Raw genomic sequence first — 22,883 nt, 5'->3', positions numbered from 1 at the left:
CCGGCATCCCGCTCTGTGAATGCCTCTGTGGCTACTGCCGATCTGTGCAGTATTTTACTACCTGCTCTTTATATGGACACCTACCACTGGCATCCCGCTCCGTGAATGCCTCTGTAGCTACTGCCGCTCCGTGCAGTATTTTACTACCTGCTCTTTATATGTGTCCTCTAGACCTGATGGATCCCATCCCTGTTTTGTTTTCTGTTTTTTTTTTATTTAATTGGGAGATGACAGCCCTACATCCTTCTGCTCCATGAAGGTTGACACCTACCACTGGCCACTGGCATCCCGCTCCGTGAATGCCTCTGTGGCTACTGCCACTCTGTGCAGTATTTTACTACCTGCTCTTTATATGCGTCCTCTAGACCTGATGGATCCCATCCCTGTTTTGTTTTTTGTTTTTTTTTATTTAATTGGGAGATGACAGCCCTCCATCCTTCCGCTCCGTGAAGGTGGACACCTACCACTGGCCACTGGCATCCCGCTCCGTGAATGCCTCTGTGGCTACTGCCGCTCCGTGCAGTGTTTTGCTACCTGCTCTTCTTCCCATTAAGGGCTCCCTCCATGATACATTGAGACTATGAGATATGTATTATAATTCGATTAAAAGCTTCTTACCCACATGTCTTTATCATTAAATAATACTAAAACCGAGATTATGCTTGTTACAAATAAAGTTACAGGAAAAATAGAGTCAGACATTTCAGCTTGTGCTTCTTCCTATAAAATTTATTTATTAAAAAATTTTTCTATACCATCACAACGGTTTACAAATAGGCACAAAAATAAATTTGAGATAGATTGTACTTTAACCAGGGGGTGCCGCAGTTGTTCAGATACATGATTCAATATTATAAGCTATATGTAAAGCGTATTAAAATTCCCTTTATGGGCTAACCGTAGATGCAGTATACTGTATAACTTAATACTTAAGTGTGATAAAATAAAAATAAAAACATATGTTCTCAGGTGACTTTCGCTTGTGCGTATAAGTCCTTTTCTTGTTTCTTAGTACTACCTATTTCCCATTCTCACTTTGAAAGGCCTTTTTGAAAAGCCATGTTTTTAAGCTTTTTTTTGAAGAGTTTTTGATCCCTCATTAGTCTTATTTCGGGTGGCATTGTGTTCCATAATATAGGGCCGGCTAATGACAGTGCTCTTTCCCTTACTTGTGTCAGTTTAGCTGTCTTTACAGAGGGTATGGTTAGTAAGGCTTTGTTTGCTGATCTGAGATTTCTTTGGGGAACATGTAGTCTTAATGCAGTGTTTAACCAATCAGTATTTTCTTCATTAATTAACTTGTGGATTGTGCAAAGTGTTTTAAATTGTACTCTTTGTTCGATTGGCAGCCAGTGTAATTCGGCAAGAGTTTGAGTGATGTGGTCCCTTCTGCTTTTTCCAGTTAGGATTCTGGCTGCAGAGTTCTGTAAGATTTGGAGTGGTTTTAGTGTTGAATGTGGTAATCCAAGGAAGAGTGTGTTACAATAGTCTGTGCTAGCGAAAATAAGTGCTTGGAGAACGGTTCGAAAGTGCGCTTGGGTTAGTAGTGGTTTTAGCCTTCTAAGGACCATTAGTTTTGCATACCCCTCTCTGACTTTCAATGATATGTGTTGTTTGAGGTTGATTTCATTGTCAATTACTACTCCTAGGTTTCGAGTTTTTTTGGTTAGTTCCACTGTCTGATTGTTTCTGAGTTTGATGGGATTCTGGGTTAATTCAGTTGTTTTTCGTTCAAGGTGTATGAATTCTGTTTTTTTCAATGTTAATTACTAGTTCCATTTGGCACAGCAGTTGTTTAATTATGCCTAGGTATAACATTGCTAGGTTCAACGTTTTTTCAGTTGTTTCGTCTACTGGTAAAATTAGCTGGATGTCGTCCGCATATATGTAATGTATGATACCTAGTCCGGCTAAGAGGTGGCATAGGGGCAGCATGTAAATGTTAAATAGAGTCGCCGAAAGTGCTGATCCCTGGGGCACTCCGGTTTTTAGCTGGATTTTGTCTGAAATGGTGTTTTTTATCTGTACCTGAAAGAATCTATTGTCTAGGTAGGACCTGAACCATTCAATTGTTTTGTTTTGAAGTCCTATTTCTTCAAGCCTGTTAAGTAGTATGTTATGATTTACTGTGTCGAATGCTGCTGATAGGTCTAATAATATCATAATGTAGTGTTTCCCACTGTCAAACCCACGTAATACATTGTCTGTTAGAGAGATAAGTAATGTTTCAGTACTATAGTGTTTTCTAAAGCCGTGTTGTGAGGGGTAAAGTATGCTGTTGTTGTCTAAATGTTCAGCTAGTTGTTTTTGTATCGTTTTTTCTATTAATTTAGCGAGCATGGGTAGGTTTGAAACAGGTCTATAGTTACTCAAGATGTTTGGGTCGCTGTTTTTTTTCTTCAGTATTGGTTTAATTATAGCCCCTGTAAGAGAGTCTGGCATAAGGCCTTCATTAAGCGATAGGTTAATTATTTTTGCTATAGTAGGGGAGGTTATGTCAGCTAGTTTTTTTATATCCATGGTGGGAATGGTGTCAATTTTATGAGGGGCGGGGTTCAAATTTTTTTATCATGGATTCCACTTCGAAGCAAGAGATCTGGGTTGTGTGCTTGATACTGAATTAAGTATGAAAGCGTCAGTTAAAGCTGACTTTTATGGTCTGGGAAACAGATAAGCACAGCACAAACTACCATAAGCTTACTAGACAAACTGGATGGAGCATTTGGTCCTTTTCTGCCATCATTTCTATGATAGAGGAATTAAGTTCCAGTTAATTTTCAAAGGGATTTCTGCAGGTAACGTAGTGCTCTACCCATGAGAATGGTCCTTTAGAAAATGGCACAACCAATAAGTGCAAAATTACATGCACATACTGTTTTCACATGCACATACTGTTTTCACATGCAAAGGGGGAATGAAATCTGGGGGGGGGGGGGGAGGGGGGGGAATTGGGGTGTTTTGCAAGCTATTTGATTTTTAAAGTAGTATGCGCAAATTCTCTTTGCAAGACCACATGCAGCAAATAGAAGGAGTAATTGTGTACACACGGTTTTGACAGGGTAGCTTTCAAAGATGAATTTAAACTAGTATAACGTATGCACTATATTACAAAATTACCCTCTGATTCCACTACTAAGTGGGATCAGTTGGATTAGTCTATAAAAGAACTGATTTTCATAGAGAAATCAGTGGGACAATCAGAACTACAAATCCAGGTAGTAATCAATAGGGTACAATCAGAACTACATAAACTTGTTCCTTATGACATGGAGGAATGGAACAGCTCCCCTATGAGGAAAGACTAAAGAGGTTAGGACTTTTCAGCTTGAAGAAGCAACAGCTGAGGGGGGATATGATAGAGGTGTTTAAAATCATGAGAGATCTAGAACAGGTAGATGTGTATCGGTTATTTACTCTTTCAGATAATAGAAAGACTAGGGGGGGCACTCCATGAAGTAAGCATGTGGCACATTTAAAACTAATCGGAGAAAGTTCTTTTTTCACTCAACGCACAATTAAACTCTGGAATTTGTTGCCAGAGGATGTGATTAGTGCAGCTGTGTTTAAAAAAGGTTTGGATAAGTTCTTGGAGGAGACGTCCATTACCTGCTATTAAGTTGACTTAGAAAATAGCCACTATTATTACTAGCAACAGTAACGTGGAATAGACTTAGTTTTTGGGTACTTGCCAGGTTCTGATGGCCTGAATTGGCCACTCTTGGATACAGGATGCTGGGCTTGATGGACCCTTGGTCTGACCCAGTATGGCACGTTCTTATGTTCTTAGGCAAGAGATAACCCTAGTGCCTAACAATATTCAAGCTCTCTCCTCTCCTTCCTTCTCACGTTACCAGTGCACTCTTTTGCCTCCCTTCAATGCCACTGATCTTTCTCCTCTACAAACTCTCCCCCACATCCTCCCAATGTCACTGTATTCTCTGCTTTCCACTACCCTGCCCTCCCGCTACATACAACATGCTACACTCTCTCCCCCACATATTCTGCCTAGTGCTTTTTTATCCTTCTACTGCCCTTACCCCAAATCGATAATCTCCATCTCCTCCACGCTGGCTCCTTCTCTCCCAGCTGGTGCTGTCACACTTCCCTTTCTATTTATTGGCTTCCTCCTTGCTGGCACTAGACCCAAACTGGGGGTAAGTCAGCCAACACCAGAAGAAGCTAGTGGGACTATCACCACTACCAAGAAGGTGGGGACTAAGGGTACCAGAATTCTGTTCTACCTATATATGTTTTTTTAAAAAGAGAAAACATTCAAAAACCAGTTGTTTTGTAATCCTAGCAAAAAATGTGCAATACAAGTGCACACACGTAACCAGAATTAGACTGCTAACTTTTCATAGACACCTGTATAGTTATCTAACCTAGAGAAACTCAGGCTAAATTGTTCCAACATGGAAAGTAAACCTGTGTACTGCTTTGCATGCACAATCTATGAACAAGATGGCTTTAATAGCAAATAAGAGCACCGATTGTTAAATAGGCTGAATTATAATTATCTCCAGTAGCACAGTCAAAGAAGTTGGCTCCCGTAGCGCGTTTGTATTTGTTTTGACTGCTGCTGATGTGGAGGTTGCGAGCTCCTCCGCCCCGCCTACCTTTACCTTTCCCACTCTGAAGCTGTCGTAAAGTCCGTGATCTCAAACACCTCCGACTCGGGCTAGAAAAGAAACAAGCGACATTAAAATAGGAATCCCACGGGAGGCGCGAAAGAAATTCCCCCAATCATCCGCGGCAGAGAACTCACATCACTGTCCGCCGCCATCTTGCAAGGCTCGGGGGGAAGTGTTGAGGGAGTGCGCGGTGCACGCTGGGTAATCGGCACCGGGAGGGGGAGCGTGGAGGAGGGCAGGGCCGGAGGATAAGGGGAGGCGCTTTGTGATGAGTGTTTCTCCCTTAGCTTCAACGAAAGTTTAGTCCCCGACTAGAACTGGGCGGTTGTGGTGAGGTGACTGTCATTTATATCAGAGACACTCCCGCAATAAATAAATAAATAAACAAACAAACAAACAGTTGTAAGGGGATTGGGGACAACAATTTTTATACTGACAATTCGAGAAAACTGTTTTTGACGTGTATTTGCGTACGTGGGTCCTTCTGAGTTCTGCTCACCCTGAGATGGAGGGAAGGTGGGGACTACACAGACTCTCTCTTCCCTATCCATGGAACTACTTTATTTTCAATTAATATCCTCTATCAGGCAGTACAATATTTTTGGTGTCTGTGGCTTTTTCTGGCTCAGTATCTCTTTTTCCTAATTTTCTGCTCGTCTCTATTCCTTTTTTTTGTTTTGTACTTCTATGGTGTCATTTTTCTTTTATTTCAGTTCTGTTTTTTTCCTTTGTCTTTCCTCTTTTCCTTCTTCCCTTTCTATTCTTCCTGCCAGCTTTCCTTTTCTCGTTCCCCTCCTCTCCTCCTCTCCTCCAATCCTTATCCCCTTCGAATATTGGCTTCCTGCTCCCTTTCCCTCCCTGCTAGCTCTAATCTCCACGGACAAGCAGGAAGAAGGGACCCACATGTGGGTGATGTCATGCCACAGTGCCATATGTGGAGAGTGTCAGCTCATTGGCTCAGAAGCCTAGAAAGTTTTGCACACTGGTAGGGCTCCTCCCTCATTTTCCATTGGTGGAATGGATAGTAGTGTTCAGCAGCAGATCCTCTCTTCACTCTTTTTGTAATTATTCAGGATCCCTTTTTATCTAACAATGGCTAAGAAAAAGGCTCAGATTTCTAGAATTGCGCAGCCTGTAATTAAAAAATGTCCCTCACAAACACATATATTCACTGCCTGGGAATGGAGCCATTCAGCATGCTCATGCTGGTCTCCCAAAATTGTTAAAGAGGAAAGGTTCATCTGCAAATACTGTTTTCAAATAATACTGATACTGGAACTGGTTTCACTAACTTTGTGAAATCACAAGTACTCAGGTGCACAGAAGCTGACTGAGGCCTGGATTTTCTAATATCGCACAGGTTTGTGAATCCTGCGGTAACGGAGGGTGGGGGCAAAGCGGGGCGGGCCTGCGAAAGCCAGCAGCAATCGCATCACCGCAGTGTTATCGCTGCCGGATTTCGCACCAATAGTGCCACCATGAAAGGTGGCGCTATTGGGTGTGCTACTGGCGGCGATAACGGATCTTACCTTATCGCCGCCAGCGAAGTTACCGCCGCGTTCGCCTTGACGCCGCCCCGACGACTCCTCTTCCAGTCCCGACTCTGCCCCTATCAAGCTATCATATTGATAGAAAATGACCCCTTAAGGGTTTAACTAAAATGAAGTTGAATGACACCTACTCTCTACTCCAGTGGATGGCAACTTTGATCCTGAAGTGCCACAAACAGGACTGGTTTTCAGACATTCGCATAAGATAATTATGAATGTAGTGGAATGATGCATGTAAATATATCTCATGCATATTCATTGGATATCCTGAAAGCTTGTTTGTGGCACTCCAGGACCAGAGTTGCCAATCCCTGCTCTAACCACTTCCTTGCTTCTGAAAACAGATAATAGTGAGAGAAGGAGAAATTCAGATTCTGAGCAAGATGCCTAAGGTTGCTCATTTTTGCAGCCCACTAGATGTGTCCACTGGTCCTGAGGATGAGGTCAAAGCAGTATGACCTCCAAAATGCTTTCTAATTACTTTCTTTCCATGGAAAGCAGGTTATAGTGAGAAAGTTAGAGCTTAAGACTATGAGCAAGGCTCCTATGTCTTGGCTTACTTATCTTCCTAGCCCACTAGACTGGCACTGATGTCCATGATGGTATTGATGCCATGCCAAATGCATTTACCACCGAGGTGGCCAACTTCACACCTCAGGCAAACTTTTAACTTTGACAATCACTCCTTTTAGTTTTTTTCTAACTGATTTCCTCAATTTATTGTAGTCTCCCTTTTAAAAGTTAAATGCCACTGCAGTAGTTTAAATAGCATCAGCTTTCCAGTGGTAATTTAAATGTATTTGCATTATGATAATTATTGTCAAGCAGAATCACCACTTTTACTCCTTGTACCAAGTCCTATGTTCTATTGAGAACTAGATCTAAAGTAATTCCCTCCATCCGTTGATTCCTTGATCAGCTGCTACAGGAAGCAATCATTTATAGCATCTAGGAACTTTACCTTCCTAGCATGTCCTGATGTGACATTTACCCAGTCAATATTTGGGTAATTGAAGGTCTCTTAATCTTCTGCATAGCAATACACTATACTACCACTGAGCCATTAGGTTGACCCCTGGATTGTATTTATTTTCATTTTTAAATGAATTATGAAATTTGGGCATTCATTTTGATATAATCTGCAGTCTAGAAAGATTTTTGTATGTTCTATTTTGGGCTGCAGTCTTTAAATTATAACTAGAATATTGAATATCTCTCTTCTATGAGAATACACTAAGCAACATTTAAAAAAATATTAGGGAACTGGATGAATAGTAATAAAAGTTGAAATTAGGATATTATATTGGTAATTGTCTGGGACAAGGAGCTTTGGGTAGAAATAAAGATTAAGTAATAAAACTGAACATCTTTCAATAACCTTGAGTTCTGTTCTTTGTCTCAGTACAAGCCACTGAGAAATACTCAGCTGACTCTCGGTTGCCTTAGTAGCAAAGAGTAAACTAAAGATGCCTTTTGTGCTGCTGGCTGGATTTCTGCTGGGAAGTGGCTGCTTACTTTGAGGGATACGGACTGCAGGTTTTCCAAAGTCTGGAGTATGTGGAGCCTGTAAAACTCATAAATACCGGATGAGTACAGATGCCAATATTATTTTATTGCTAAACTATGGTGACGTGGACCTGGCACCAAGATTCTTGCTGTCAAGCAAGGAAAGCCTTCCTAGGACGAGCATGCAACAGGTGAGATATACTCTGTTTTATCCACTTACGGAATCAAAGTCAAGCACTATGAAGTAATTAGAAGTAAAAGCATTCTGACCAAAAGCCATAGAGAGAAGTCAATAGAAATGGAAAATAACTATTTAATGCTATTATTAAAACCATTTTTTAAGACATTCTTTATGTTCAAGCCACTTAAGAATGCAATCTGTCCATGCAGCATTTATTCAGTACATTTTCCAGTGTAGCCAGGATTTCCTTGGTTCATATCCTGACTATCACAAATTCCCTGTGTGAACAAGTCATTATCTCATTGCCCCGAGGTTTATCCAGCTGTCATTTGATGACAGTAAGAATCTTTTGCTGACTACAGTTATAAAGTGCTTTCAGGTCTTTCCTGGATATGTTTCTATCTATTATTATTGTTTTAATTTAGTAGTAGCAAAAACTGTTGGTGTTCATTTCCTGAATAATATTGCATTGGATAGTAACAAAACAATTGCAAGTGAACATTTCTAAAACACTGTATGTACTGTTTTGTCTGTTATAAGACTGTCATCATTTGACATCTGTATTAGGCAGGTTTCCATGCCAATATGGCAGATAATCACAAGGCAATGTAAACTGAAGTTGCAGTTACCCCTGATGCTCCTTTTGATTTTCTCAGATTTGCTATGAAAGATAACAGTCAATAGGGTCTTGTTTCCGGGGAAGCCGCTCAGCATCACTGAAGCCAATGTTCCATTTAGAGAGTTCCTTCCGGGTTCCCAGGAGCCCCATTTCATTTGTATTAGGAAATGATAAGCTTAATAAAGACTGTTGGCAATCCACAGCAGGACACTGCCACTTATTCCATGACTTTCTAATTTCCTAAGAAGTCTGTCATAAGGGACTTTCTCAAGTGCTTTCTGGAAATCCAGCCTCACTATATCAACTGGCTCACCTTTATCCACATGTTTATTTATGTCCTCAAAAAAATGTAGCAAATTTGTGAGGCAAGACTTCCCTTGGCTAAATCAATGTTGGCTTTGCACCCATTAAACTATGTTTATCTATATGTTCAGCAGTTTTGTTTTTTATGATGGTTTCTACCATTTTGCCTGGCATGGATGTCAGACTCGCTGGTCTGTAATTTCCTGGGTCATCCCTTGATCCCTTTTTAAAAATTGGCATTACATGTCACAGTATTTCCCCGTCCATGCACAGGTTTTTACTACTAGTACTGTATAATGTAAAAATAATGTGGACTTAGTTTTTATTTCATAAAAAGTACTTGAGTGAACAACTCTGATAGCTGACATATTCCATTAACCAACTTGGGCTATTCCCCATACATGCCAGATAATGGGGATTTTTCTGTACATATAGTATAGTATAGTATTATCTCCTCTGGATAAAATGAACAAAAGCTGAATGTACAGCTGCATCTCTATTAAAAGTTTGGTAAGTGTGTGTGTATGCGTGTGCGCGAATGTGTGTGTGTGGTTGTTGTGGGGGTGGAGGGGATAGGGAAGGGTCTCCTCTAAAAATCTTTAAAAAATCTTAAAATGTCAGTGAAAAAGCTTTGAAAAACAATAGTGTAGCATCTATATGCTCAAATTCGGGCAAACTAAGCTGAAAAGTAGGAAAACAGTGACATTTTTTTCTGGTTGATGCACATTATTCTCGTAGGAGAGGATTTAATTGAGGCATCAGTTTGCTGCATGGCTCAGTTTAATCCTGGCTATACAGTCAATGTACCAAACAATATTTTCCATAGTAGGCATATTTCATGTTGATTTTATTTGGTTTTAAGATTTTTTTGTGGCCACCTGAAAGATGAATGACAATACACTCATCCACGAATTTCTAGAGGCTGTTGCAGAAGGTGATCGGGAAGTAATAATCAGCAAAATCTCTGCAGTTCATTCTATCCTTGGAAACATAGACTTCCAGCACCCTGAAACAGGAAACACAGCTCTCATTATTGCTGCTAAAGGAAATCTCAGTGAGGTAAACAGTGCTTTCTTTAAAGTGCTTTGTCAACCTTGGTTCTTCTTATTCTGTATGGATGATGTAAATACAACAACTATAATTTTATATTTAGGTGGTTTAGCCAGATACCTGCATTAGGATTAATCACTGTGATATCTCTTTCATATTTGTGGATCAGGAATTGAATTGTAATAGGCTCCTTGGTCTGTTCTGGATGGCCCAATCACACACTGAAATCTTCAATTTTCTACTTGTGCATCAAGTATTTGCATCTCCCCTGGTTTCCTCAGATACGGTTTAGAGTTGTCCTGAAATGACACAAAGATTAAAGCTAGTTGTACATGCATAAGCAGCAGATTGAAATAAAAGTGGTTGCAATGCATTTCTGGAGTTGTATTCCACATACTGAATACTATGAAGATTGAATTGTAAAATGTGTATAAAAGTTAACTGTTAGTAGTTTATTATATTGATGCAACTGCTAATGTATTGCAGAGTTCTTTGTTAATATTTTCTATATTACCTTATGTTAATTTTATAATTAAAATAACTTTAGAGGTACAGAGATGGGCAGATTGTAATTTTATGGCGCTTTGAATGCTATCAGCCTGCTCCTGAACCTTTAAGGGGTTGGGTTCAAAGGAACACTGCTGCTTAGGCCAAGTGCCGCTGGGATGGAAGAGAAATGACCCTTTCAACAGCATCCCAAGGCAGCTGCCTACACTGCCTAGTGAAAAATAGCACTGATCTACCGGACCAGCCGAAACTATTAACTTGTGGGTTATAAAAGAGATCATATTTTCTATGCATTTCATAGTCAAGACAGATTACAAAAATACAGGTAGAAATTTCTTAACTGTTAGTAAGCCTGACCTTAGTGATAGCCCATCAGTCGGTCTATGCAACAAATCATTGTGGGAGATTCGAGGAAGAATGGTAATCAAGGAGCCAGGCATGAAAAGATTGACAAGGTCCCCATGAAAAGTTAATTTCAAATAGCATCTGCAATGTGGCTTCTCATCATATGGTTTAAGATTATATTGAATATCACTTTATTAAAATCACAAGCATGCAAATATACAAGCTTGCTTACATAATCAACTGTGGTCTATGACATTGCAAAAGAAAGCACATTGGGCAGACCAAATGAGCTTTACAGCCTTTATCTACCATCATATTCTCTGCTTCTATGTTAATAGCATGAAAAGCTGATGACAACATGGGATAAAATCAATAAACATACTCTCTATTCAAGGCCATAATTCCCTTTTATCTATCCACTCCTTGTTGCTTTTGTAGTCAGAATGAGAATTATAAGCAACAAAGCTTTGATTATGTCATCCCTTTAGCATCCTCCTGAATGAAGATTAAACTTTATTTATTACATATTGCTTAATACTGAATACATTTGTTTGCAAGCTTCTAGAGAAATTAAATTACAGCAGTGTGATACATTAACTCACTGAAACATAGCATGTCCAAAGGGGTTACAATAAGTAATAAGGGAGAAAAGATTACAGATTACAAAGATTTACAGTGCTGTATTATTACAGGGGTGATTCATTACTTTTTACACATGGGAAAAGTATCAGTGGTATCAAATTTATTTTGCAAGGAAAAGAAAGTTTTTTGTTTTGTTTTTTTAACAAAATGTAAAGATCTTTTAGATTTCTATGAAAATAAGACCCAATGATTTATTAACCCATTCTGCATTCATTGTGTAATTTTGTCCTTTTCATGGCATTGCAGGTAGTGGGAATCCTTTTGGAAAAAAGAGCAGATGTCACGCTGTGTAACTATAGTCATCAGACAGCTGTACATGTGGCTAATCGTGCTATCCAGAGACAGCTCCTTTCTGGTATAAACCGAGCCTCTTTTCCCCAGATGCAGCTCATGCAAACAGCATGGCAAGGTGATCTCCAAGTTCTTCAGCACCTGCTGGTGAGTTAAATGGAACTTTCTTTTTACAGGATTATATCGTGGGAAAAAATGTATTGTCTATTCCCCGCCCTGCCCAACCTTTCTTCCCTCTTTTCCCTTCCAGCTTCATTTTTTTTCTCATTTACCCTGATTTTATTCTGGTTCCACAATAACCCACAAACCATTAACTGAACAATGTCCTGTTCCCTCCCCACAGAGTTGGGCTCTGTCATAGGTGCTCAGCTAATATTAGAGATTTACATGGGACAGGAATGACAGAATTTTTTATAGGGCCTAAGGCAGAACACTTAAATTAAACAGTGAGAGTCCCTGTACTACTTTTAGTAACACAGTGACATAGTAGATGTTGGTAAATAAGGAGACAGCATGTAATGGTAAATGGAACCTACTCTGAAGCAAGAACCATGAAGCGGAATGCCACAAGGATCAGTGTTGGGGCCAGTTCTGTTCATTATATTTGTAAGAGACATTGTGGAAGAGAGAGAAGGTAAAGTTTGTCTATTTGTGGATGATACTAAGATCTGAAAAAGAGTGGACATGCCAGAAGGAGTAGAGAGAATGAAGTTTGCTTGGGGAATAGCCACTGCTATTGATTGCATCGGTAGCATGGGATCTTCTTGGTGTTTGGGTGGTTGCCGGGTTGTTGTGGCCTGGTTTGGCCTCTGTTGGAAACAGGATGCTGGGCTTGATGGACCCTTGGTCTGACCCAGCATGGCAATTTCTTATGTTCTTAAGAAAGCTTGGGCACTGGGATTTAATGCCAAGAAGTGCAGAGTCATGCATCTGGGATGCAGTAATCCAAAAGAGCTGTAAGTGATGGGGGTGAAAGACGATGTGCATGGACCAAGAGAGGGATCTTTGGATGATAGTGTCTGGCAATCTGAAGATGGCGAAGCAATGAGACAAGGCGATAGCTAAAACCAGTGTTAGGATTGTGGACCCTTGTATCGGGGTGAGTTTGGCACAATCTACAGGGAAGGCCGTGTAGATCCTCACCACCAACTGGTGGAACAGATGGTGCAGAGACTGAACTGGAGCTTCACCTGTACCAACCCCTTTCCCCTCAGATTGAGCCTTTGGGTTCTGGGGGCTGCCCGATCTTAGGTGGCAGCCTCTGAGAAACAGGCAGAAGAGTAAATCTGGGGTCAGGCTAAGGTCAAAGGCAGGCAGCAGGCAAGGATAATGAGAGTCCAAGCTATGATCAGTGGCAAGAGGCAGGCAGGGACTTCGAGAGTCCTGGCTAAGGTCAGTTACCAGTAATCCATCTAAGGATAGGAATGTAGAAGCTGAAGAGGATAGAGAGAGGAAGGCAAGGGTGGACGAGGCTGAAGAGATGAAGGCAGATTGGATGAGGCTGAAGACATGGTAGGTTACATGAGGCTGAAGACTTGAAGGCAGGTTGTACAAGGCTGAAGACATGGTGGGCAATAGGCTGAAGACCAGAGGAGCAGCAACTCACACTGAAAGCTGGCGACCCGATGCTGAGGCACTGTAGCATTCCACGATCAGGGTTTAAATACCCGGTTGTGTGATGTCATCTACAGGCACCAGCAAGCACTGTTCCCAGAGTGGAGCCTTTATGGGTTGGTGCTTGTGATGTATACATGCCTAGGGGAGGTTCCGGCAGTCGATGGTTGTGGCATCTGGCTGTGAATGGCGGTCAATGGTGGTGGAGTTCAGCTGTGAATTGGGGTCCTTGGCGGGCCTGGCAGTGCAGGGTGAGTGAGCCATTTTGTGGGGGTAGCCCACAAGCTGGCAAACGTAACAGCCAGAATACTGCTGGGCTGCAAAGAAAGAGAAATAACCATTAAGAAAAAGGAGGTGATAATGCCCTTGTACAGGGCCTTGGTGAGGCCTCTCCTGGAGTACTGTGTTCAGTTCTGGAGACCGTATCCAAAAAGGATAGAGACAGAATGGAGGTGGCACAGAGAAGGGCAACCAGAATGGTGTGGGGTCTCCATTGGAAGACTTATGATGAGAGACTGAAGGATCTAAATATGTATACCCTGGAACAGAGGAGGTGCAGGGGAAATATGATACAAACCTTCAGATACCTGAAATGTTTTAATGATGCATGAACTTCAAACCTTTTCCATTGGAAAGGAAACAGTAGAATTAGGTGTCACTAAATGAAACTCCAGGGAGGGATGACTCAGAACCAACATCATGAAATATTTGTTCACGGATAGAGTGATGGGTGCCTGGAATGCCCTTCTGGAGGAGATGGGGAAGATGAAAGCTGTCAAAGAATTCAAAGGCGCATTGGATAAAATACTGTGGATCCCTAAAGGCTAGAGGATGGAATGGAAATGAAGAAAAGGGGGAATGGAGGTAACTCTCTCGGTGCAGTGGTTACTACCCTTAACCAAATGGGGATTACTTTAACCAAGAAGTCTTGATGCTTTTGTCGCAACTGTAATATCACTCTCCACTTTGAGAGTGGGGGTGGGGGGAAAAGGGGAATTGGATTCAGATGACAATCAATATGAGCCCCCTGGTCTAGGGTATTGATATGCAGACATAAGGGAAAAAGCACAGGACTGCTTCTACAGCCAAGACCAAAAGCAAAGCAAGTCAAGCAGCATTGTCTGAATTTTCAAGAAGGCTAACAGTAATTTTTTATGGGTTTGACAGGTTTTGCTTATAAATAAAATAACTCGGCAGACCGCCGTATTGCGGCCGTTTTCATTACTGGCAGTCAGGCAGCCGCAGCGGGTCGCATTAGCAAGGAGGTGCTAAGGTCGCACAAGCTAATTTACATATTGCATGGCGCCCCCCCCTTGCGGGCGCCATGCGTGCTTTAAGAAAGCGGGCGCTGAAAAGTCAGCGCCTGCTTTCCGCGAAGATTATTGCATTGGCCCCTATGGCTCTATACACAGCACAACAGCTACTGGTTCAAGGCTGGCTGCAATATCCTTTGCCCTAACATTTTCTATTCCTAGTCCAACAGTCAGGACTCACTAATGTTTTTACCCCTTCTCTCCCCCAGCTACTGTTACCACCGCCCCTCTGTCTCTGTCACAATAGTGCTTAAATTCTTTCCTGATTCTGGTTACTGCTACCTCTGCTAATAGCTGTACCAAGTATCTATCATCTTATTTAATTTAGTTTAAAAATACTTATAGCCCTCAAAATCCAATAAATCTTGTTCTGAGCAGGTAACTAAGTCAACATACATAATGAGTAACATAAAATAAATACAAAACAGTATATCAATACATACAAAACAATCCATCAAATAAAAACCAAGGCTCACTTTAAACAATTAAATCAGAAGCCTGAGTAAAGAAAATTGCTTTAACTTGCTTCCTAAAATCTTTGTAGTTAGGCATTTTCCGCACATGAGCTGGGAGTGAATTCCAGAGGAGAGGACTGATAACAGAAGACATTCCTTTTCTTTAATTTTTATGGTGAACTTCTCAGTAAAGAAGCATTTCTTCCCTTTTCTGCTGAACCTTCTTCCTTCCTTATCATGCCGTCTTGTCCTTAAGGTTTTTTTTTCTTAAATGGAAAATACCTCCTCTTATGCTTTACTAAAACTGTACATATGTGAATGTTGCTATTATATTCCCCTTTTCCTTCTCTCGTCCAATGACTACATTTGCAGTTCTTTAAATCTCTGTATAGTATTTGTGTTCCAGACCCTGTATCATTTTGTTAGCCCTCTTCTGAATTGTTTCCATCCTTTCAATGTCCTTAGAAAGGTCTGACCCTCCGGAAGTGAACACAGTACTCAAGGTGGGGGTCTCAGTAGTGATCTCTACAAGGCAATGTTGCCTCCATTTTCCTGCTGATGATACTTCTGCTTAGGCAGCCAAGCATTCTGTTAGTTTTTCCTGTCACTAAATAAACCTGAGCTGATTACTCATAGGTCCTTTTCCTGTTTGGCAGTTGCCAGGTCTTGTCATCCTATTTGGTAAGTATCTAATGGACAGTAGTAAAAGGTAGCAGGTTGGGTCCACTGGCAACGACCACCTTCTGCTTTTCGCACAGGGGGAAAAGGAAACAAATTTAAAAAGATTCTGGGTTGTGACCAAAAATCACCACTGCTAATGGGTGGTGTTCATGATTTCACACTCTTCTGATTTGAAATACACCTTCTAAACCCTCGACCACTCTCGTGTTTTGTAAGCCTCCTTCCAGTTCTTTTTCTACCTCTCCCAGGTGTTTCTTCTTTGTTACGGATTTTATGTCACCTGCATTTTTTTTCCTTTCAGTTGCTTTGAGATAGCTCTAACAAAATGTATTTGAAAGGACGGGCCTTAGCAACGAGCCTTGATAAACCCCCACTTGTGACTGGTCACATTACCCTCACCAGCGTGGGTGCCATGGACTGTTTCTGTATGTGTTATGCTGCATAACCAGTTCCTCACCGCTTGACAACTTTCTGCCGCCAGTTATAAACTGGTTAGTTTGGATTCCAGCCTTCTACGTGGAAACAGAGTCAGAAGCCTTACTGAAATTCAGATAGGCCACATCCATCCATTTCTCCCCGATCCTCTACTTTTGTCACTTCATTAAACACAGTAAAGTTTGTTTGACAGGATCTCCCCTTGTAAACCCATTGCTGTTGAGGCTCCTATAATCTACCTGTCTCAAGGTACTGCACTATCCTTTTCTTTACTAGTGCTTCTATAGCTTTGTCCAGTACTGAAGTTAGACTGCCAGGACTAGGGTTAACTGCCTCCTCCTTCTTTTCCACTTTTCTGGCATGAGACTACGGGCCTCATTTTCAAAGGAGTTTACCGCGTGCGATAAATTCGCAAATCGCGATGCCCTAGACAGGTATTTTAACCCCTATGGGAGGGCCACCTAATAACTCGGGGTGGGGATTAGGTATGAGCGTCGGGGGTTGGGGGCCACTTTCGCATTCCACATGAGACCTACGGACAGAACAGTGGTCTCTAGTGCAGATTTGCTGGCCGTCGGAGTGAGGACGCTCACTCCAAGAAGTGGTTTGGGCAACGTTCTCTCCACCTAGCTTGATGGACACTCTACCTGGGCAACAACAAGCTAGGTGGAGAGAATGTTGCCCAAACCACTTCTTGGAGTGAGCGTCCTCACTCCGACGGCCAGCAAATCTGCACTAGAGACCACTGTTCTGTCCGTAGGTCTCATGTGGAATGCGAAAGTGGCCCCCAACCCCCGACGCTCATACCTAATCCCCACCCTGAGTTAGTAGGTGGCCCTCCCATAGGGGTTAAAATACCTGTCTCTCTCTCTCTCTCCCCCCCCCCCCCCCCCCCCCCCCCCCCGGGAGCCTGACACACTGAAAGAATCATCGCACACTGGGAAAACATCACGTGCAGTGCTAATGTTTTCGCGAATGGCGAAAACATCGCCGCACGCGATGTTTCCCCACTGCACGAAAGAAGCCTCATTTGCATTGGTAACGCCCCCTAATGCGTTACCAATGCGATATTGGAAAATGAGGCCCTACATCTGCTTATCTTCCAGACTCTTGGGACCTCTCTTAATTCCGAAGACAATTTGAAAAGGGCTATGAGGGGTGCAAGCAGCACTTCCTTAAGATCATGTTATTTAAAAAAAAAAAAAAAAAGGCATTTGTATGCTTAAACACAGGGCTAGATGTAGATGTACTAAGGGTTTTTCCCATTTTCTGACTCTGGGAAAGGTACTTAGTAAATTTGGTCAATAGAGGTCCAACAAATCAGTTTCCCTGAATCTTTCAATGCAGCAGATGGGACTCAAATGGTAGTCATTTCAAATCCTGATGGAGTTTATATAAGAATTACGGTAATGTTATTTGATTTTCTTATAGTGAAAAACACATACATTCTCATTCCTTTTTCTGAATAAAAACAGGAGTGGTATCTTTCAGCTATGTGTGGTGGCATATGCATGTGATTATCGCCGCATGTAGATCTATGACACTATTTTATAACCCACGCATATCATACATGCACATATTACAATATACGCATATCTTTACCCCGGAACATTCGTGTGTATGCATGCTTCTGCACGAATACATGCAAATACTTTGAAAGTGAGTATTTCCATGCATTGAATGTGTGCGCTTTTTTCTATTTTAAAAATATATATACGCACGTATATTTTACATGTGAAAAATACAGTAGGACTTACTTGTGTAAAACCTGATTTATACACATAAGTCAGCATATTATAAAACATGCACACACAACTGAAATTAACCAGTTTACCAATTACTCCATCAGTTAGCCCTGCACCTTCTCCAGATCATCGAGATCCTACCGGCTCTTCAGCCCCAACTCTCCCTGTACACTCAGACCTCCCATACACCAATAATACACAATACACAAGTCTATTTTCAGTTACACCAGATAATTAGCAGGTGTAAAATTACGTGAGTAAGTTAAATTATAGATGTGTAAGTGTATTTAAATAGCAACTTAGACATGTAACACCCCTACATTGTCCCTTTTTTACATGTGTATATGCACGCGAAAAATAAAGTACATACGCATCTTCGACTTTTAGAAAATAAAGGTTACGCGAATACAGACTTCTTATGACAGTAACTTTCAAACTGGCGCGTGGGTGCACATGTGCGTGCGTTCATCGGCCTGCACCCAGGGACATGGCTTATTTTATATCTTGCCTGCGTATATGTGCACGTATTGTAAAATAGGCTGGCCGCGCGCACATGTGCCCCAAATTTTAAGTGAGCATGCGCATGTGTGAGCAAATGCCACTTCTACCGCTTAAATCAGGGGATTTTAAAAGGGGCGTGTGCTGACGCCATTTCTGGCTTTACTAGTTCGTCCAGTTAAAAGGTCTTCCAAACCCCACTGGTTTAATAGCCTTCACTTTGCCCAGTTATCCCCAACCTTTAAAACCCCACCGATCGACCTATTTGTCTTTTATTTTATAACTTACACAGCAACCATAGCAAAAATAAAGTTACAGGGCAGGGGCGAACAGCATGCGCTAGAGCGCAGACGCATTTAAGCACACATCTCAGCTACACATCCTGAAATGCCGATGCTCTGCCCAGACCATGCATATGCCCACTCCTTTTTGAAAACTTCTGAGATGTGTGTGTTCCGGGAGATAAGCTATATCTAGGCAGCTTTTAAAGTGTGCTCGGCGCGCATCAACCCAACATATGCGTGCATCCCCTAATTAATGTGCAAGTTGGGCTAATTTTTGGATGCTTAACTCTTTGAAAATTCACCCAAAACTATAATAGGTAAATTAGAACCTTCCAAGTTAGAGGAAAGAAACACATGGAGATGTAATATCTTTAAATAGAGCAATACTATAGAATGGTTGCCATTCAAATGACCTAGTTAACAAAGATTTTGTGTTCTGCCATAACGTTAATTAGTAAATAAGGGTCAGTACATTAGCAATGTCATGTAACTGACTTTTAATTTTGCATAAAATATATAATACAATATAAAATAATATGTTTGCAAACAAGCAAAACAAGAAAATAATTGTGACTTTAATGATTTTAAGTCAACAGAAAAATTCCTGGATATAAACTTTAGAAACCAGCATGGTCTTACTGCTCTGATGTTGGCAGTGAGAGATTTGGACCTGTTTGAACATTTTCTTGACATGTCAACAGACTATAGACCTATTGATGTGCTAGAAGAGCTTCTCAAACATCATGCGTGAGTATCAGATAATATTAATTATGCTATGGTATTAGCATCCCAGCTGTGACTTATAGTGAATTCATGACTATTACCAATTTGTGAAATGAAAATTCAGGGATTGCACTGGAAATTATAAATGTGATTACTACTAATCTTCTATCCAGTAGTAGTTATGATCCAGTAATGACTATGAACATGCTGGGAAAGCATGCAGAGGCATCACTTTGGGAGTGCTTTCCAGCCTAGATTTGCAGACGTTGATGGTAGAGTTCTCACAATACATATTAGGGCGAATTTTAAAAGCCTGGCACGCGCCAAAACCGGGAGATACATGCATAAGTCGGGCTGGCATGTGCCGAGCGGATTTTAAAAGCTGCCTGTATACCGCGCACAAATGAAAATTTCCAAAAAAAGGAGTAGGGCGTGGGCTTTCCCAAATTTCAACTTGAAATTAGCGCGTAAATACGCGCACAAGCGTGTGCTGGGGTTCCCTGCCATTTAACTTTACTTCTGCTATGGAGAACATAAAAGCTGTAAAACAAAAAAAATCTAGACAAATCAGTGGGGTTTTAAGGGTCGGATCTAACAGGGGAGAAGGGAGGCTATTAAACTAAAGGGTTTGGAAGTCCTATCCCTTCACTGGGCGAAATAGGAATGAACTGGGAAAACGGCTAATGGCGTCGGCTTTTAAAATCCCACCACTTACGCAGTAGAAGCATCATTTGTGCACGTAGGTGCGCGTCCACTTAAAATTGCGTGCACTTGTGCGCGCGGTCAGGTTATTTTATAACATGTGTGCATATACGCGCATGTGTTATAAAATGGTCACGACCCCGGCGCATCTGTTTACCATCATTGAGTACATGCTATGCCTTAGTATAGTTTTTCCACTTGTTGCAACAGGGGTCTGTGTTGGGGGGGGGGGGGGGAGGTAAGCAAGTTTAGGGGTGCAAGGTCCTGTCTGCTACAGGACACTTTCAGTTGCCCTCCCACCTCACTTTGCGATCCTGACTCAGGAAAAAGACAATGTGTTATCCTCAGAAATAAGCTTTTGTTTATCAGATTTGGCAGGATTTAGCATTTAGAAAATGACAACAATTCCTGTCTCTAACATCCTGGCCACTAAGCACTAATTTACCCTAAAGAAACTTCTGTACCATGGGTGGTTACAAACCTTAGCCTGCATAATATATTAACACTTGTAGCTAACTTATTTACCACTGGTCCAGACTTCAGGTGATCTCCCCTATTTACCTCTGAAGCAAGCTCCAGTTGGAGAGCTGGAGAATGTGGACAGACGAGGAGGCTTGACTCTGGGATGGGTTCTGCCAGAGCTGCCGGCTGTCTGGGGCTTGCTTCTGGGTCCCTTCCTGTACTGGCAGAGCTGTTGGGCTGCTCTTGGTTCCCCTTCGCCTTAGAGAGCTCACCACCATCTCTCGTCAGGGCATCTCCTCTCTCTGATCTCCTGGCCATACCTAGTCTTCTCCTCGATAGTAGGGAGTGCTGGTCTGCTTTGGACTCCCCTTTCACTCTTCCTTTCCTGGTCACTCTCAGGGTTCACTCCCCTTCTCCTTATTTCTCCCCTGTCTTATACTTTCCATCTGATAAACATGCATAAGCTCATGCATAATCACGTGGTGGGTGGAGGGTCTTTGCTGCATTGCAGGTCTTTCTCCCCCCATCTTCGGGAGGTCCTGCCATGTTGCAGGTATTTTTCTCCCTCCCCATATCTTCGGGGGGGAGAACCGCCACGTCTGTATGCCAAGCTGTTATGCCAGAGTGTTTTTCTGTCTCAGACTGCCCCCTCTCTTCCAAGGTTGGGGATCTTTCCCCCTACATTTCTCCCTTCTTAAGCGGGATGGGCCAGCAATGAAGCTTATCTCACTTAAGCCTAACTATTGGCTATTTATGCAGGCCTTAACTGTATGACATATTTGACCACCAATGATATCATCATATTGTTAACCTGCCCGCGACTGTGCGGGCAAGTCCCCTACCTCTCTCCCAGCTGCTTACCTGAACGCGGCTGACCACCGTCGCTGCAGTCTCCTGTCCTGCGTGGCAGGGCTGAACCCTCACCGGGGGTCTTCCTCCGTGGCTGGGGCATCGGGCCCCTCCTGATGACGTCTTCTGGGCATCCTCTGGCTAGCCCTATAAAAGGGCTTCACTTCCAGTTCTGCTTTGCCTTGCGTCAGAGTTCTTAGCTCCTGGAATCTTTTGTATTCCAGTGCTCCACCAGGTCTTCGTTCTTCGTTGGAGCTCCATGTCCTGTCTTGGTTTCTGATCCTTCGTTGCCAGTCCTGATGTTCCGTGATCCAGTCCTGATGTTCCGTGATCCAGTCCTGATGTCCCTGATGTTCCGTGATCCAGCCTTGATGTCCTAAACCCCTGGTTCCTCATCGCCACCTTTCCTGGCGTGCCATGTCTGGTCCGTGACCAGCCCCACGGGTGGGCTATGTTGGGCGCCTCGTGGCACAAGGCCTGCCTTCTCGCCTGCAGCACAAGCCTCTGGATGGTCATCCTTGTCTGAAGCCAAGTCCCATCTTGGTCCTGTGTCCTAAATCTCGTCTCGGCCCTCAGATTCCCTTGTGTCTGCTCCATCCATGTGTTAGACGCTGCAGGAACCTGCACCGCTTCAGCGTGGCCACGACTGGCCACAGGCGGCTGTGTAGGGCGTGTCCTGGTGCAGGCCTCTACAGTATCTGGGACATGTTCCTCGCACTTGCTTCACTTCTCGTCTGGAGTCTGCTGCGCATCCAGCATGGTCTGTAACCAGCCTCGTGGGTGGGCTGTGTAGGGCGCGCTGTATCGCAGCCTCAACCTAGTACTTGATCTTGAATCCTCGTTTTCAGTACCTTGTTCCTGAGTCTTCGTCTTCTGTACCTTGATCCTGAGTCCTCGTCTTCAGTATCTTGATCCTGAGTCTCGTCTTCAGTCTCTGCCTGAACCATCGTCTGCCCTCGACCTCCGTCTGTCCCGGCGTGCCTGCCATTCCCCATTGGCGGGTCCAAAAGGACTATCGGGTGGCCGGAGGGCTACCTCAGAGAACAACATTGCATTGTTGGTTCTCACCTGGCTCGCTCGGGTTCGGTGGAGGTCAGGGTCCTGTGTCTACAATCTCCACCCATGCTCGGACACGTCTCGCCTGCCTCAGTACCGCCTTGGAGCCCACTGGGGTCGTGCCGTGGCCCAAGGGCACACAATCCCCTCGGAAATGGGACTGCTCTCCTAGCGCTCCCTAACACATCATCAACATGAGGTAGGAATAATAGTAGTCATGGTACTTATAAGGAATCATAATAGTAATAATAGAATGGGAGTATCATAATAATGTAATAGATAGGATAATAGTGAATAAAACCATCATTAAATAAAAGACAAAAAATTTAATGCAGAAAAATAAATGGGTAATGTAAGTAATATGGCTGATGGGGGCGGGGGCAGGCAGTACCTCCTTGGATGACATGACTGGCAGCCATATAGGGGCTGATGAGGTGCATT

General features: G+C 42.6%; 2 protein-coding genes across 5 annotated transcripts in view; one reads left to right on the top strand and one right to left on the bottom strand.

The window, feature by feature from the left end:
* Positions 1-4,928, bottom strand: part of RAB3GAP1 (RAB3 GTPase activating protein catalytic subunit 1) — a 182,788-nt gene extending 177,860 nt beyond the window's left edge. The window contains exons 1-2 of one of the 3 annotated variants that reach the window (XM_029605371.1): positions 4,766-4,928; positions 4,623-4,678 (exon numbers count right to left, since the gene is read on the bottom strand). In XM_029605371.1, coding sequence (XP_029461231.1) covers positions 4,623-4,678; positions 4,766-4,783 — 74 coding nt within the window. In that variant the 5' untranslated portion in view covers positions 4,784-4,928. Of the gene's footprint in view, positions 1-4,616; positions 4,679-4,765 lie in introns of all 3 variants that reach the window. The other 2 variants (XM_029605372.1, XM_029605373.1) reach the window with 2 other exon arrangements.
* A 2,744-nt stretch (positions 4,929-7,672) lies between these two features.
* The window catches only part of MAP3K19 (mitogen-activated protein kinase kinase kinase 19), a 98,861-nt gene continuing 83,650 nt past the window's right edge, over positions 7,673-22,883 (top strand). For both annotated transcript variants that reach the window (XM_029605369.1, XM_029605370.1), the window contains exons 1-4: positions 7,673-7,878; positions 9,653-9,849; positions 11,581-11,772; positions 19,240-19,397. In XM_029605369.1, coding sequence (XP_029461229.1) covers positions 9,676-9,849; positions 11,581-11,772; positions 19,240-19,397 — 524 coding nt within the window. In that variant the 5' untranslated portion in view covers positions 7,673-7,878; positions 9,653-9,675. The remainder of the gene's footprint in view (positions 7,879-9,652; positions 9,850-11,580; positions 11,773-19,239; positions 19,398-22,883) is intronic.

Source organism: Rhinatrema bivittatum, chromosome 6, assembly GCF_901001135.1.
Source record: "Rhinatrema bivittatum chromosome 6, aRhiBiv1.1, whole genome shotgun sequence".
NCBI lineage: Eukaryota > Metazoa > Chordata > Amphibia > Gymnophiona > Rhinatrematidae > Rhinatrema > Rhinatrema bivittatum.
Note: the sequence above shows the minus strand (reverse complement) of the source record. Positions and strands in the feature narration are given on the sequence as shown.